At 22.6% G+C, this 18,094-nt stretch overlaps 1 protein-coding gene across 1 annotated transcript in view; it reads left to right on the top strand.

The window, feature by feature from the left end:
- LOC112599888 (phorbol ester/diacylglycerol-binding protein unc-13-like) overlaps positions 1–16,607 on the top strand; it is a 35,967-nt gene extending 19,360 nt beyond the window's left edge. The window contains exons 5-18 of the mRNA XM_025346978.1: positions 98–215; positions 1,430–1,553; positions 1,722–1,811; positions 5,469–5,585; positions 5,645–5,794; positions 6,664–6,778; positions 6,850–6,998; positions 7,059–7,161; positions 7,855–7,938; positions 8,006–8,156; positions 10,479–11,099; positions 14,337–14,686; positions 14,828–14,990; positions 16,554–16,607. Of these exons, the coding sequence (XP_025202763.1) occupies positions 98–215; positions 1,430–1,553; positions 1,722–1,811; positions 5,469–5,585; positions 5,645–5,794; positions 6,664–6,778; positions 6,850–6,998; positions 7,059–7,161; positions 7,855–7,938; positions 8,006–8,156; positions 10,479–11,099; positions 14,337–14,686; positions 14,828–14,990; positions 16,554–16,607 (2,389 nt within the window). The remainder of the gene's footprint in view (positions 1–97; positions 216–1,429; positions 1,554–1,721; positions 1,812–5,468; positions 5,586–5,644; positions 5,795–6,663; positions 6,779–6,849; positions 6,999–7,058; positions 7,162–7,854; positions 7,939–8,005; positions 8,157–10,478; positions 11,100–14,336; positions 14,687–14,827; positions 14,991–16,553) is intronic.
- The last annotated feature ends 1,487 nt before the right edge of the window (positions 16,608–18,094 follow it).

Consider the following 18,094-nt stretch of genomic DNA (forward strand, 5'->3'; position numbering starts at 1 on the left):
CTAAAATCTGAACCTTGAACCTTGTGTTTTTTATTAACCTATTCTTGTATAATGATTTAATATATTTTGATTATTAAATGATATCTAATTTGTATAGCGAGACAAACGACGTTAATTCGGGTTTGTTGGTGGAAGTGTGGCGGAGAGGGTTTCTCTTGGACTACGCAATAGGATACCACATGGTCAGCTTACCAACAGTGCGCTACTCCAACGAGGTAATTAATCATTAAAGTAATAGAAATCTAGTTACTCAAAAACTTGAAAAATAGTTGATCAAACGGTTGTGTATATGACATTTCTCTTTAATTCTATGTGCACTATTCAGAAACTCAAAGAAATCGATCAAAGTCTATAATTTTATGTACCTAATAAATCACATATTTAATGAAAAACGTCTTACTAAATAAAATATTATTTGAGACTTATTCTATTGTAGTTAGAGGATATAAAAAAATGATATATAAATATATGATATTTTGTTACGTAGATGTAATATTTTGTGTATGTTATATGTATAAATGTATTATATTATTTCATATAGTCGAAATACTTATGTTTTGATGGTTAGACATGTTATTTAATTATTTTCACTTATATAATTTGCTTATTGATCTAATTGGTTATTAGGGTGAAATTAATATGCTATTTGTGCGTTGTCACGAACATCGATGTTCAGAATTCAGATATATTACAGAGAAAATTACAATTTAGATTTAAATAGGTTTATTATGTAAACTAGTCATATCTTATACGCTTTTAATAAAAAAGCAATACATAGTTTGTTCTGAAGTTATTTCGTTATTTATAAACTTTCAATATCAATTATAATATATGTACCTATAGTTTAATTTTAAATTTATGAGTAAAATAATTTAATATATAACAAAAAATAGTTTTTATGGCGATATTATCATTTACTTGTAATTGTACTACCCACGTATTATAATAGAGACAGACATGATACAGTTATGTGGTATGGCTTAAAAAAAGTTATATATAAGTTATACAATTTCATAAATATTGTAAATTCACATAAATATTTATTTGATTAATTGTTTTAAAGATATAGTTTTTTTTTTTAATATTTCAACATTTTAAATAATGGACATTTGGTAAAATTATATAATTTAAATAATAGTTATTCATGTTCATTTTAGAGTGATGTGGTTAGTTGTGCTGTTATCTTGTTTATAGAGATCGATAATGCAATAATAGCTAAATTATTTACGACTACACGACTAGTGACTACAGATATCATATTTTTTTTTTTAATTCAAAAGTATTATTTTATTTGAATAACTTATGAAACTTTATGAGATATGCGTTGTATTATAATATTATATATTAAAAGATAATAATTATAATCTAGGTATTATTATATTATTTTTCACAAAATTAATAATTAAAACATATTTTATTTACTGTACAGGATGGTGAAGGAGATTGGGTATCACTAGATGCTGAACTTGAAATGAGCGACGGTGTAGTGACTGGTACCAGGTGTCCTACAGGACATTATCTTTTGATTGATGCTAGGTTCGAACTACCTTTTGGTAAGTGTACAATAAGAATATTTTTTTTTTTCAAACCGAACCCATGTTACCATATTAAAATAAAGCTAATTGGGAAATGTTTATGAGTTATTATTCCAAGATAAACGACATGGAGTCTTTAAAAATATAAAATCATGTGCGATATCATGATGGATTTTCAAATTTTAGGCCCTTACGATCCACCGACTGGTTGGAAAGAAATCTTAGGAGAGCTGGATAATTCCAACACGGCTCCGCCGAGCGCCAGTGCATCAGGAGGTATAATAATGAAATATACGAACACTTAAACGTTTCGCACGTCTGTCTGGGCTTTATCGAAAGCATGGTTCTTCTCTAACATTATACCTTTATGAAATCAAATGGGTATTGCGATTTCCTATTTATGTAAATTAATTAATTACATTCCTGGTAAAAGATAACCTGAATTATCAAATATCGCGAGGGCGTTCAAATAAATTTAAATTATAATTTATTGTAAATTATGTAGGTAATAGTTTTATGTTAACAGCTATAAAGTTGATAAAAACGTAACTGTATTATAAAATATAACTATTAGGTGTTTTTTTCTTATAAAATAAACAAAAATAAGATTCAAAAATTTTATTAAAAGAATGCGTCAGTGAAAACAAGGTTTTTAATATTGAATAAAACGTACTCGAAGTTATTATTAAATAAAAAAAAAAATAGATGTATAAACTTATTCGTATTTATTCATTTCTATATACATTTAATTTTTATTAATTAATTTATCCTTAAATAAGACTTATTTAGTTTGTGATGCTAAAATTAATTAAAGAACGACATGTAATTAAAAATATAAAATATTTTTCTATAAATCATATGAATATTAAAGTTATTTTATTATATAATTTTAAAATTACGTAGAAAATATTTTGGCCAAATATCAATCACGAGGACTTAAAATGACATAAATTTAATTTATTTCTTAAGATATTTTAATTTGATTTTATTAAAAATTGTCGTTTTTATTATTAAATAACATTTAAATTTAATAAAATTAGAATTTTTTTGTTTAAAAATGGAATGGAAAATATCGTGATTTATTGTAAAATAATCATTAGTAACTAACTGTTTACTAAGTTATAAATAATGTATTGACACAGATAAATACTTATTATTTTGTTGACTACAATAATTTGTAATTAAAATTTATTTTTACTGTTATTTTAATAAGAAAATAAAAAGTATTGATTTGTATTTTACTTTAAGTTTAATATAAATGGTTTATTTTATTTTATTTCAATTACGTTTTATCATTTGTAGAGGTTAATAAGAAAGTATTTAAATTATTTTATAAACAAACATTTATTTAGTACACTATTTTTAAATAATAACGATAGTAATAACTATTATGGAAATTACAGCACCCATTTGACTTTGTATGAGTTAACTTTTGTTTTTTCGAATCTTTCATTCTTCTCGAACCCAATTCAATGCTCTTTCTTCAATACATCTTCTTTTATTATTATTTTATATTTATGTTTTGTGTGTTTTTATCAATGACCCAGGACTGGATCATTTATTACATTGTAAATATCATTTTATTCAAATTTACATAATATTCCAATCGGTATGATATTATTTTTAATTTAAAACATTTTGCTGGGGTAATGTCGCTTTAAATATAATTTTTCTTCCCCGTATTATCGAACATCACCTCTCCTTGCATTTGGATCAAATTTATTTAACTTAGACCTGTTCCTCTAATCACTTATATTTCCTCGAGACGATCAATGCTTTTGAACGATGTGCACTTAAAGTACCTATATACATCAATATATTGGTTATCAAAACACTACTGTATTGACCAATATAAAGTATTAATTGTACACAAAACAATATAGACATACACACACACACACACACACATATACATACACACATTGTAGTTCTGTCGCTTGAATTTTAATCCTATTGACTATAACAACATATCATCTATATTTTATGAGTATTGCTATTGTATACATATTGTTCTATATTATATAACATAACATATACTATATACTTCATTCTTCTTGTTTCACATATTATCTTTCAGTGCATATATACAATGAATAAAACTTATTTTATGCTTAGACACATATAATATATAGGTGCATATGTATATATTATAGAACCACACAATTTCACTGTTACAAATGTCTTGTGGTACATTTATCGATTGTCAGGCGTCGTTGGATCAGAAACAATTGTTAATCCATCGCACGTCTTTGCACACACGTAAATATTATTTTATATACACGTGCACTGTGTGGGGATGTAAAAACGGGGATCGCGAAAAGTTCACGCGACTTTTGCAAAAAAAGTACATTATACCAAAATGCTTATTCTAAATGGCTTCTAGTTTCATGGATTTTATTTTATTATCCTTAGCACGTCATATAATTATAATAATAATGTAACGTTATGGTACCTACCATTCTTTGAATACTATGACATAAAATATATAGTATAACATCGTGTATTAATAAATGATATTGGCCAAAATTCTAAACAGTTAAACTTTGTGTTGGCTAATCTTCAATTTCAAATTTCTATTTTTTTTTTAAACTTGGTACAATTTATAAAATGTAAGTGTTTATTTTAGTTTTTATATTTAGATATAATATGTTTGTTTAAGTACCATAATATTTATAGATATGTTATTATTCATTGAAATTTGCTAATACTTAGAATATATACGATATTTTTATTTTTGAATTATGGAATTGACAACTTCTTAAATACATAATACTTTTGTAAATATTGTACATATATAATACAATATTTGTAATTTGGCTGTAAAATAGTACTATACATTTGGTAATCTACAGCGAGTAGATTTACTATTTCGGAAAAAAGTATTTAGTGTACACAGAATTTTTTAATTTTTATACTACACAGTACATATTGCAGTTGTTATTATTTTATCAATAATTTTAATACTATAGATTACTTTTTTTTATTTAAACACATAAATACAAAAATATTTAGCTGATATAATATGTACATAGAATTTACAGATAGAATTATTTATGTTGTATAAATCTAATTATTTATAAAAACTAAACAAATAAAATAATTAATAAAATATTAAATAATACAAAATAATAAACCACATCTTTAATAGAAAAATAAATTACCAATAGTACAGTATAAGTATATAAAAAAATATTTTTAAAAACATACGTTGATCTCCGCTCAGAATCATTTTTTATTATATACAATGATTTATCATAGAACTAAAATTTATCTTAAAAATTACAACGACCTAACTTAATGCGAGGTAAACAACTAACTACCTAATATACAACAAAACTATTTTTTTGTTTTTATTTTTAAATTAAAAAAATACCAATTGGTATTTGAATAATTTAAAATTGATTTATACGTATGAATTTATATAACATTATATCATTTTATTCTCGCATTAATATTGGATGGGCTGGTGAATAGGTTAAGATAACTTAAACTATTTTTTTAGTACACGTCGATCCATCAAAATGTTTGCTTTTAAAGAGTTGTTCTATTATTGCGATCTACTGCAGTAAAATAAACCTTGATGGCTAGTTAGAAAGTTTTTTTTTATCCTATGATAAATAAGGTCGTACCTGTTCTTGTCAATTCCATCATATGTGCCAAGGAAGCAAACTCAAGGGATTTTGGATATGAATCCACCTTTTTTTCTACGCGTGTAAATAAGTTTTGATAAATTTGATTGGAAACCTTATCGATACCCAAATTTAATGAATATTAGTTGTGACAGCTAATATTTTGGTTTTGGGAGTAAAACAGAAAAAAAATGTTAAAAAGTTTTTTAATATGTTGTCCCTCATGGGTCATTTCTTTAGATATTGGGTAAAATTTCACACAAAATAATAATATAAATAATAGGTAAAGCTTTATTGTGTATAGACAATGACGAAATCTGTGATATCGTGGACTACCAGAAAAAATTCGAAATCCTAAATACTTTCGAACAGGACTCAAGATCAGAAGATGTTTCGGCACAATTTCAATATTATGGGCAGTGTAAGTATTATTACATTTATAACAAACAAAATGCACAGCCTAATATTTTATTAATTTAGCTGCAGGCAATTCAGAAGATAGTGATTATACAAGTGATTTTAATTATCCAATATGTCGGCAACAAGCGAATTCCTCTGCCTCACAATTTAGAAATCTTGCTGATCAATTAGAAATGAGTCCTTGTAGTAGTCCAGATCATCCAAATACAAGTAATTTAAACAAAAATTTGTCGTACTATTTTTTTTAACGTGAATCAAAAATAATTAATCAATATTTATCAAAAATTAAACTTTGAAAAAATTGGAAAACACAGGAAATTAATATTTATTCATTATAATTAAATGTAGGAAATAAATAATACAATTTAACGAATATGATATATTTTTTTAGAGTTATAGTGTATAAACGTTATTTAATTTTTTTTTTTGTTCAAGAAAATATTTATCAAAAGACGTACTTTAGAAAATAATTTAGCTTTAAGTTTAAACAAAATGTATTATTGTTATCGGTAAACGTCCAGTTTTCTCATATTTATTCATCGTATATTTAAATTTTATTATAGTTCTTAACTAGTTTCATAAATGTTCAAAGTATTTTATTTATATTTCTTCTAAAGAAAATATAATAATCTTATGTTCGTCCAATCTTTGTTAAATTTTAAATGAAAACTTTGAATTTATATTTTATATAATCATAACAAATATTTTTTATCAGTCTGCTAATCTAGTTTATAAACTTATATTATTATTATCACTTAAATTTTGCATTCTCTCGATAATAGACCTGATTTATAACTCATATAATTTTAAACAAATTTATTTATTTAAACATCTGCTCATATAAAATCTCACATCATAATATTGAGTATTGTTAAACGCAGTTGAGTAGAAATTTTCGTAAAAGCATTTCTACGAGTATACATTATATTAGTTAGAATAGCCTTATTCATAAAAAAATTATTTGAAATAAAATTATTAAATATAATATTGAATTATATTTTTATAATACATAATAAAAAAACTGTCAAATTTTTAAATTGAAAATAATTATTTATATATATATTTTTTCATAATTTTAGAAGGCTCAGTGGGTAGTCAACATCTATATGACTCTCAAAGGTATGAAGAAAGGAGGGTTCCAGAGGATGATCTATATTATAATAGTAGGCCAAACAATTATAAAGACCACAAAAGGTAATATAATTAAATGGTCTATGGATGTTGTTCATTATATTTTATTAATGATGAATAACAATAATGCGCAGGCGAAAAAACGACTATAAAATAGGAACCAGTGAATGGTATGATGAAGGGTCTTCAACAACATTCCTTGACCAGGAACAATTTTCCACTTCTTCCAGACATTCTTGTAAAAAACATATTTCTAAATACCACCAACGAAAGGCAAACAAAAGTAGGTTTCAATTTTATTATTTTTATTATATATTAGGTGCTTTATTTTTAATATTTTTAGACCGGAGGTCAAGCTTGGAAAGACAATCGGCTTTGTACCGACCGACTTACTACGAAGAATATTATGATAATAGGGACCAATTTGAACCTTATGACAATAAACAGTGAGTCATCTAACTATTTTTATGAATTCATTTTTTTAAAAGAATAACACTTTTATCTATTGGGAATTATTTGTTATTTTATTAATATATACAATTAAAACACGCATATTATTTAAAATATTTTAATATTAATAAAAAAAGTATTGATTTTTAAGTTTTAAATGGTTATCTATAATTTAAATTTTAAATATTAAAAGACAATACTTTTTTGTTGTTATGTACTATCAGAGTGAATAATGATAATCTAAAATATATATGAAATAAATATTATTTGAGTCAGAACCTAAAAACTTAAGAACTGTTTAATTTGAAAGCCATAAGTTAAATTTATAAATTTTAAAATATTCTGCCCAAAAATCAACTTAAATTATAGGCATAAAATTTAAAACCAGAATGAAATACTTTTTTTTAAACAAAATATTCAATAATTCTATTATTACCTATCTAATAAAATTAATATATTTTATATAATAAGATATTTTTTATTTTATCATCTAGCCTTAGAATTTGAGATATCATTAGCTAAAATATATTACAATAATATTAAGTATAATATTATATTTTTTAACTTTTAATATATCATTATATAAATATTGTCTTGTTGTTAATTTCTTTTTTAAAATGTAATAATATATTATACTCAACCTTAAATTAGGTTGATAAATTTATACTATTATAATTTTTATTTTCTAGAAATTGTGAACAAGTGATTCCATATGGACCAGAAAAGTATTACAATGATGGACCCAACGAAGAAATGTACAACTATGATAATAGGTTTAACAACTTTCAAATGTTGCTTATCAATTTAGGTAAAACTTATGATATATTTTTGTATGTGTAGTTATAGTTATGCGGATCAAAAAGAAGAAGATAGTCAATGGGATGGTGGGGGTGTTGGAGAGTACTACTATTCGCCTGGGTCGAGTAGTGACACTCAACAGCTAAAAACTACATACCCCGTTCAACAAGAAGTTGATGAAGAAAACGAAGAGGTAGTAAAATCAATAAAAAATATTATTGGAAACTGGAAAACTACTATTTTTTGTACATTTACTAAAAAAGCAATTGAATATAGGTTTGTGTTTATTGTTAGTTTTTGAGGTAGAAAAAATGAGCAAGGTGTGATGGTAAATTGTATTTTTGACTTTTGTGTCCAATAAAAATACGCTTCACACATATTTATCCAATTATATTTATTTACAGATGGATAGAGGTAGATAGGTTACAGGTATATTGATTATAACTTAACAATTGTACATTCAACAAAAGCTTACCTAAATATTAGCATTTAATAATAACTAATTCATGGGTTGTTAATATACTTGGTATCTAGTATCTACATGTATAAAATTAATATTTAAAAAATAGATGGAAAAAAACTATTTAAAATTTTAAGGTCTAATAAAGTATTTTTTCTTAATAATAAATTATATTTTTGTTTTAATTAAATAATTATTATAATGAAAATACATTATAGATATTATGATCTATTTTGAAAAGTATAATTTGTCGAATATTTATTAATTGAAATTATTAAAATAAAAAAATACATAAGAACCACAATCAATGTTTTGTAAAAATGTTAATTTAATTTAGAAAATCTAATGTAAATAAATATATTTTAATAACATTTTTTAATTTAAAAATAACAAACAATGGAGTTATAAGGTAACAATAATGAAATATTATAATATAGATTTTTTGGTAGGTAATTTTTACATAATTTATTTAAAAAAAATCAAATATTTAATTAATTTTGAAAAAGATAGATAATTGTATTTATTTTTCTTGATTTTTAATTAAGAACATATTATATCGTTTAAAATGTTTAAATTAAAAAGATAACTTAATTTTATTAATAATGAAATAGTTTATAAAAATTATAACTAATATTGATAAAAAGATGATAAAAATCATTTTTTCATTAAGTTAATTACAGAACAAGGTAATTTTATGTTTAATAAAAAAATAAAAAAAATAGTGCGGTTCCGCTCTTATGTATATTTAGCATCGAGTGGATCACTATTATATGTGTGTTAAATTTAAATTTAATGATAATATATTATTGTGTATGAAAAACGATTTTGAGCGGAAACGGTTTATCAGCCTGTATAACAAAGTGATAATATGTTTTTTTGACATAACTATTAAAATAATTAATTTTATTTTATATTATTATTGTAAGTTGATATAATTTTTTTCTAAACATATTAAATTTATTATATTATTAGTGCTTAATTACTATAACATATATTTTTATTATATTTTATCAACTTATAAAACCCAAAACTTATTAATTTTTTTTTGTAAATACCGTGAAACATCAAAAAGTAGATTTATAGTAAATATAAATAAATAATATTTCAAAGTAAATCAAATATATCATTGTGGTAGAAAAATTCATAATAATATAAAATACATAAAAGTTTAAGCTCCTACAAAATATGTTTTTAAATTAAATAAAAATAATTAACATATCATTATTTATCATTGAAATAAAAAAATTAGAACTTAAAATATCTATTAATAATAATTACTTTTATATATTTTTAGATTTTATGGTTTCAGTATGAAATACTTATGAAGAATCTTACATAAAATTTTCAAAAGTTTGATATAAAATAAAACGTTTATTTTGAATTTTCAACTACAAAATAGTTTAGAAGTTTTTGCGATTTTGTCAAGATTCATCAATATTCTAACTGTCTTTATATTTTTTATATTTTTATACGGATGTTAGAGTAACTTTTACTGGATCATATATAAATTTTCTAGATTCTTTAATAATAAATATTAAAAAAAAATTGCTTTTGTTTCATTGTTAATAAAAAAAATAAAATAAAATATTAACATTTGGTAAAAATTTGTGATTTTATCGAAAATTGTATTTGCGTAAAAATTCTCATTTTTCTTTAATTATTTGTATATTTTTTTGATTATAAAAATAAGTAGGTACTGGAAATTTTTAAATTTGATGTTGTTAAAGTATAAAATAGGTCCAATTTGATATTTAAAATCACTACCATTTTAAATAATTTAAGTATTTTATCAACAATTCATTTCACAATTTCATTCACAAAAAAAAAAAAAAAATAAATAAAAACACATTATGATAAAATCAATATATTTATCAATCCGTTCAAAATCTAAAACTATTAACTTATAAATGTATTACATTGAAATTATTTATTAATTTTTAATATTATGTTATTTGATAAGATCTCTTATTAAAAAAAAATAAAAATATCAGAATATAATAATAATTTTTAGTTTAATTTATTGTTATTTATAATTATATACATTTTTTTTTTTAGGTTTATTTTTCACCGAATCAAAGTTATGAAGATCGTCATTATAATGAAATTCCTTACGAAATGTCATCACCAGCTGTACCGGCTCAAAGGCATAAACAACTTCCTGAAATACCTACTAAAAAGACACCTTATATGGATTATTACTCAAATTCTTATTATAACGAGCAGGTATCGAGTACAAAAAAAATTTTACCTCAAATACCTCAATCTCGTATCAAGCAATCGCCTTCATTGCCACAATCTTACCAAAAAATTCAGCGAAGAGCCAGCATTGATCAGAGATCTAGTTCATTAGATCATAAAGACGGAGATTATACATATACAGAAACTATAAATAAAGATCAATTTGAAGAGTACGACGATGGATATTATAATGATAGCATTAACTTACAACACGAAAAACAATATGCACAAAACAATTCAATGAGTTTAACTAACGAAAATAACGAATATGAAAGTCAAAGAGATATTATGAATGATAAAAAAGAAGAAACCGAGGGATTTAACCGTAGGGATACGTTTATGAAATTTTATCAAAGAACAGTGAAGCATTTAGAAAATCCCAGAGGTTTTTTTCAACAACACAACGATTCAGCAGAATCACAAGAAGATCATAAAGAGGTGATCAATTCATCTTATTAATTATTAAGTATAGTTAGTTTTAAAATATATTTGGGTATTTTAATATACGTATGATCACAGTTTATATTTGTTGAAGGTAATTTATCATAATTTATAAATCTTTATTGACTCTTTTATTACAAGAACCAACGATAATTTTCAAAAGAATTTATAGTGATATTTTATCACGATATATTTGAAAAATATATTTTTCTGTTATTAATGTATTAGATTACTAAAATATTGATGAAACGACTGTAAACAATATTCTATGATCAATCATTTTTGATAACTTTGATAGAAAATATAATGAAAATATAATATTTTAATATTATAAATACTGTTATATATTATACTTTAAAATTCCAATAATATTTTAAAGATATTTTTTGATATACAAATGTTTTAGTCTTTCTCAAACAATCAATAAATACTTATAATATGCTCTGAAAAATGTATTTGGTGGTTTTAACATTTGATGTATAATATTTTAAAGGATTACATTTGTTTACAATTTTAAAAGTACCTGTAAAATTTGTACATTCTTTAAAATATACTACAGATATACTTAGTATTTTTATCTAACTGGATCTATTTAAGTTTTTATGTGTCAGAAAAATGAATAAAAATGATAACAATAATGTTGTTAGAAATTAAAAACGATTACTATTTGTTTATGATATACAGCTTTTAAACAAAGAGTAGACTAAAAACTTATTGAAAGTTTTAATTACCTATTCATTTATATTTTTATATTTTTTATTTTTTGCTACTTCAATTATTTATATTAAATAAATAAATTAGTATAAAAAAAAGTTATATATTACATAGGTAGTATACATATTTGTTTTAGTATATATTTTCTTGTCCATAAAATTTTTGTCCAGTAATTCTAAATATTCTGAATCTAGATGACTTACGTATTGCTTGATTTATCTATCAAATTTTTTTTTAAATTTTAAATAATGTATTTTGATATTTTTTAAGCTAAAAAACAATAATTTTATTTTAATATTATGATAAAATGTTTTTTATTTATAGTTTTTTAATAAAAATTAAGTTAATCTATATTATGAAATATCTTAAAAATAATATAATTTTATGAAATATTTGAAAATTTTTAAAATTTACTGTTTAGTAAGTATATATTAAACACACATATATATATATATATATAATAATATGAGGAAATTAAAGATCATTATATTATGCAGAAAATATTTTTTACTTAAAATTTGAAACTTGAAAAGGGAATTTTTTTATGGGTTAAATATTATTTAAATATTTATTTTGTATATTTTTACAAAAACTATTTTAAACTATTCTCAAATTGCTATGACTGAATTTAAGGCTTGTTAATATAAATAAGTAGCCAAATTTAAGGTCATATTAAATTTAGGGTATGTACATATATTAAAAAACCATATTATATTATAAATTTAAAAATTAGTCTTCTTAATTTTTTGGAATATAAAATAAAAATTAAGTGTTGTTAAAATCATATTATTTTAAGTGTTTACAACCATTTTTATTCTGAATGAAGTGGTTATAGTAAGTCTGTTTCGTATAAATCACGAATGTGTTAGTTTTATTATGATTTATAATTTTATGATTTGGTAGGATCATTCAAATATATAATTTGTTCTATATATAAGTGTTAACACTATAAGCCTAAAACGTTTAACAACTAGAATATAAGAATTTAAATATTTTTAAATAATAATTATATAACACAATTTTTGGTTATATACCCATAATTTCCTTTCAAGTTTTAATATAATTTTTTTATATTACAAACATTATAAAATATTTCGGATTGGAAGTTCTAAAAAAATGTAATACATATTTAGAGTATGTATTTATACATATTAAAGTGTGATAAATAATGCATTAAACATACTATTTTATATTGGTATAATGGAATTCAATCTCTATTTTCTTTAATCTATAATTTTCTAACTTCTATTCTACTTCAAATTAAATGTTTTTAGAAATTCTTATAATTAATTAAATATGTTAAAATAATAAAATTTATTTACGTATTTAGTAACTAAATACTATTATTATCGATTTCCCAGAATTTTTATATTTAAATTATATATTAATTCAAAAGTAAGTTATATTGTTTAAAAAATGATATAGTGTATAATACATATTAAGATTATAATCTGAAATATTTTTTTTTTTTTTTATTTACAAATTAAAATTTAATAATATATAATATTTATCAGAAATATCTAATGGAAAGGGTATGTAAATCAGAAAATCCGGAAATGAAAATATGCTCTTTTATTGCTTTGGTTTGAACAGGAAAACTCTCGCAAAGTAATTGAAATTCAGTAATGTAAAATCACAAAGATAATTAGCAATTGTAGAAATGAATAATTAAATGCATAAAACATGAATTAATAAACGTTTGAGATTACTTGTTTTCACTTTAGTTGATTTCTATTATTTTAAATTCATTAAATATTATATCTGGTATTGAAATAATTGGTTTACATCATTTCTTGATGCACATATTTATAATTATTAGTTAAACCTGATTTTTTTATAATAAACTGTTGAAGTTATTAATGAAAATTGATTTAAAAATAAAGTTCTTGTAAAATATAAAAAAAAATATTTTAATATTGTACACAGTTCAAGTATAAACTATTATTTAAACTTTAAACTAATATTAGAAATATTAATATTATGTAAATTGTATGCATATTGCTTATTCAAAACAAAGTAATCACTGTGAATAGTTAAGTAAATTAATTATTTTTAATTCTGTTATTATTCAATTATTATTTTTACATCATTATGAAGTTTATAAAATTATGCATTACTTAAGATATACAATTTTAATTTAGAAATGGAAGTTTCATTTTTAATTTACCAGACATATTTTCAGTAAATGTTTTTCTATAAATAAAATGATTATTTTATCATATTTTATAGGTAAATAACTAATAATATTACTGTGTTCTATTAATATTTTTACATAAAAATTAGAAGTTGTACTTATACAAATGTATTAAAAATAAAAATGTTTATATTAAAAATTTGGTTCAAATGTTGTGTATAGTTAGTAAAATTATTATACTTTTTAAGTTTTAAAATTATTTAAAATATAGCTTTTATTTTACTAAGGGATCCTTATTCATAGATAAATTTAAAAACAACATGGATAATATTATTATTTTAAAGATCTATTACTTAATTTTTAAACATTTTTTTTTTTAATGTTAGGAATCTTTTGAAACGGCTGTGTCATCAGTAAGTACGTCTAACCGACGATGGATGCAAGAAGTACCTCCGTCGAAAACAAACAGTTATGAACAGTATAAACCTAAAGAAGATGCATCATCTTCTGTTGGTTATACATTAAGGCAACAGGATTCCACAGATAGTTATCAAGATGAATTACTACCAGCGGAGGACCACAATGACGAACCGGAATCACCCAGGGTATTACCAGAAATTCCCTCTTCCACCGGTTCTGTTGATATGTTCTCCAGTCCCATAAAACATTTTCCACCTTCTTTATCTCAACAACAGCAACAAAATCAACTGCAACAGTTACAACAACAACAGCAGCAGCAACAACAACAACAACAACAGATACAACAACAACAACAACAACAACAACAACATCAACAACAACAACAGATACAACAACAACAACAACAACACATACAACATATACAACAAAAACAGCTTCACCAACAAGAAGAAGATAGCATTGAAGACCAAGAGGATGAAGATCAACTAGACTTGGATGACGAAAAAGAGTTGTCAGTTGAAGAAACTAGACCTCCAGAACAAACGGCTCCAGAAGAGAAAAGTAACTTGGCAAGAATGCGATGGCACAAGGCGTATAACAAGATCGTTCATCAGCTAAATGTGAGTACTGAATATATATCTATATATTTTGCTTTTTTTTTCATAATAAGCATTAAATACCTACTAACTGATTTGACATTTTTTTTTTTTGTTCTAAATAAGATAATAGAATAAGTTAATAACTTGAAGTTTTTAATTAAGGCTTAATCTTCAAAAATAAAAATAAAACACTTATTCGTAACTTTACATTTTGCAAGTAGTTATTATTACAGAATATGTAGTATTAATTAGGTACGTAAAACGTTCAGTATTCTATCTAAAATGTTTATTATAAATAATTAAAAATAGTAATGTTACAATACCAAATAACTAAATCAGTATAATAAACATATAATTTAGTCAAAAGAAATCTGAGTTTAAGTTCAAAAAAATGATGTACTTATATTTATCTATATTTTTATATGATAGAAAATTATGAATATCTATTATTTAGATGTATAAAATATTAGTAAATATTCATATCAATTTTAGTTACTATAAAATATAGCATTTAGAAAGGTATTTCAGTATTTGTCAAAACTACAGAAACTATGAACTATAGTATTATATTAATTTAAAAAAAGTAAATAATTTTAGTTGAATTACAACAATGATTTTTTAAATCGTTTATCTCTCTATTTATGTATAGGCTTTTAATAGATTTGTTATACTGGAACTTAAATATAATATTCCAAAATTTACGAAGAGTTGTTATAGTTTTTATATAAACTTAGCCAACATGAAAATATAAATATAAAATAAATCGCGTTTCATTTATTATATTAAATAAATATAAGTTTAGCTAATATTAATTTTTATCAAGTATTATTGAAAATATATTTGGTTTTACAAATAGTCAACATAGCTATTCAAGTTAAATATATACATTTCTAACCTAACCTTTATAGACTACTTCATTAAACAAAAAAAAAAAAAAACGTATTAAAATAAACAAATATAGGTAGATTGTTAATAAATAGAAGAGTACTTTTGTTCTTTTTTTACAACATAGATCAGGATTTTAATACAAAAATTCAAATAACAATGATTATATTTCATGAAAAATAATATTGAAAACTTTTTTTTTGTTTGGAACGTCTGAAAAAAAAATAAACATTGACGTTTCAAATAATTGAAACCTGAAATATGACATTTTTCATCATCTAAATGATAATAATTAATAATTTATCCTTAAGTACAGAACTAAATATAATATCACAATTGTCTGTAACCAAAAATATCGAATGCCATGTATTATGTTGTCTTAATGTATACTTTTTATCTTGTCTATTGATTAGTACAGTGCATGAACCTATAAATATGTGTGTCACGCATACATTGAAGGAAATTAAGTGTATTGGAAATTCAAAACTGTTCATAAATCACTTCGATTTTGCTATTGTTATGTTTTCACGTTATCCGTCGGTATTTTTGGTATTGCTGGTGTTGAATATTAAACTATAACAAATTCAAATTTACATATTCCAACAAGTAATTATCGACAATGTCATAAGTAGTAACCTATACAGCTTACTACTAACGATAAATAGTTTGGTAATTCAATGTTTCAAAATGAATTTCTAGATCATTGACGAAATTATCAAAATATTGACCAGCTTAGTTAATTCACAGCATTAATCTGGTTACTTTGTTGGTATACTTTTTTATTAGTATTTAATAACCTACGCACCGTTATTAAAATAAAAAGAGATGTACTATAGTTTTCCATTTATTTTGCAGTGTTATTGACATTTTTTGTAATCTGGTTGTTATGATATAAAATTATATTCCATTATTATGAATAAAATCATTAAAAACGAGGGGATAAAATGTAATATTTTATTATTTATTTACAACCGAGTATAATGTGTATACTAAAGAATTATTCAGATTTTAAAATTGATGGGTAAATTTATGGAATATATAAAAAAAAAAAAATGGTATGTCAAAGCGGAACGTTTTTTTCACTCCATCAATCCTCGTGCTTCTCTATTTAAACCATAATACACTGTAGAAAAACATTCCAGATTATAAAACACGCTAAGTAACGTCACGCGCTGTGGTTAATTTTCTGTATAGCAAGTTAAATGTTTTATTTTTTATAATACCAATGAAACAGGTATAATTGTGTGGGTTAAAGTTTTCTACTTTATAAATTAAGCATATTTATTTTTAAGTAAAAACTGCTTTTAAATCGTCAATAATTCTGGGGGAAAAGTATTAAAAAAATATTTTATTAGATTTTTCTTGAATGGATTTTCTAGACATTATTATTTCAAATTTACAGTAAAACAATGTTGATATGAGATAAACTTTTACTATTTAGAATACTATTTACTATACTTTTATAGCAACAAAGTCGTAACACAAGTTCTTAATATCACTTGAAAACTTGGATTAATAATAAATTATACACCTAGTTGGAACCATTATAACTTATGTAGCTTAACTTAGCAATGTACTGGTTGTGAACTTATAAGGGTACTACGTACCTAGATATTATCTCATATTTCTAGTATTCATTTTTACAATGATATAAAATTGTATTGAATTAACAATATTAATATTTTCGAGTTAAGAAGATAGGTGATATTATAATTTTTTAATTATGGAAATAGGGATTTATGAAAAAAAAAATGTGAAATATAACATTATTAGTTCTGTAAATTATTTATTGTATATTTAGGTTTTTCACAGTATCATATATTTTTATGTGAATTCAAAAATAGTCGAATAGGTTTTGTAGATATATGCTTCGGGCAAAGAAATATATAAAAATAATATCCATCCTTTTTAAGATCTTCACCTGATCGAATTTTGGTGATTTATGAACTTAAATATAACGTTTACTATCAAGTTTATTTATTTTCTATTTTTTTGAATAGCTTTGCATATTTTAAATTTTTAATGAATTACATGTCGAGTTACTATGAAATAATTTTATATATATATTTCTTTTTTGTGTAAAAATGAATGCAGTATGAAAATCTGAGAATAGAATAATATAACAAAAATGGAGTTTTTAAACTTCTAGATATTTATATTGATAAATATAAAACAGAAATTCAGTATTTTGGTTGGCATTAAGTGTATGCATAAATATCTAAATTTTATTTCCTAGCACC

This window comes from Melanaphis sacchari, unplaced genomic scaffold (genome assembly GCF_002803265.2).
Source record: "Melanaphis sacchari strain LSU unplaced genomic scaffold, SCAv2.0 Contig0_pilon_pilon, whole genome shotgun sequence".
NCBI classification, from domain to species: Eukaryota; Metazoa; Arthropoda; class Insecta; order Hemiptera; family Aphididae; genus Melanaphis; species Melanaphis sacchari.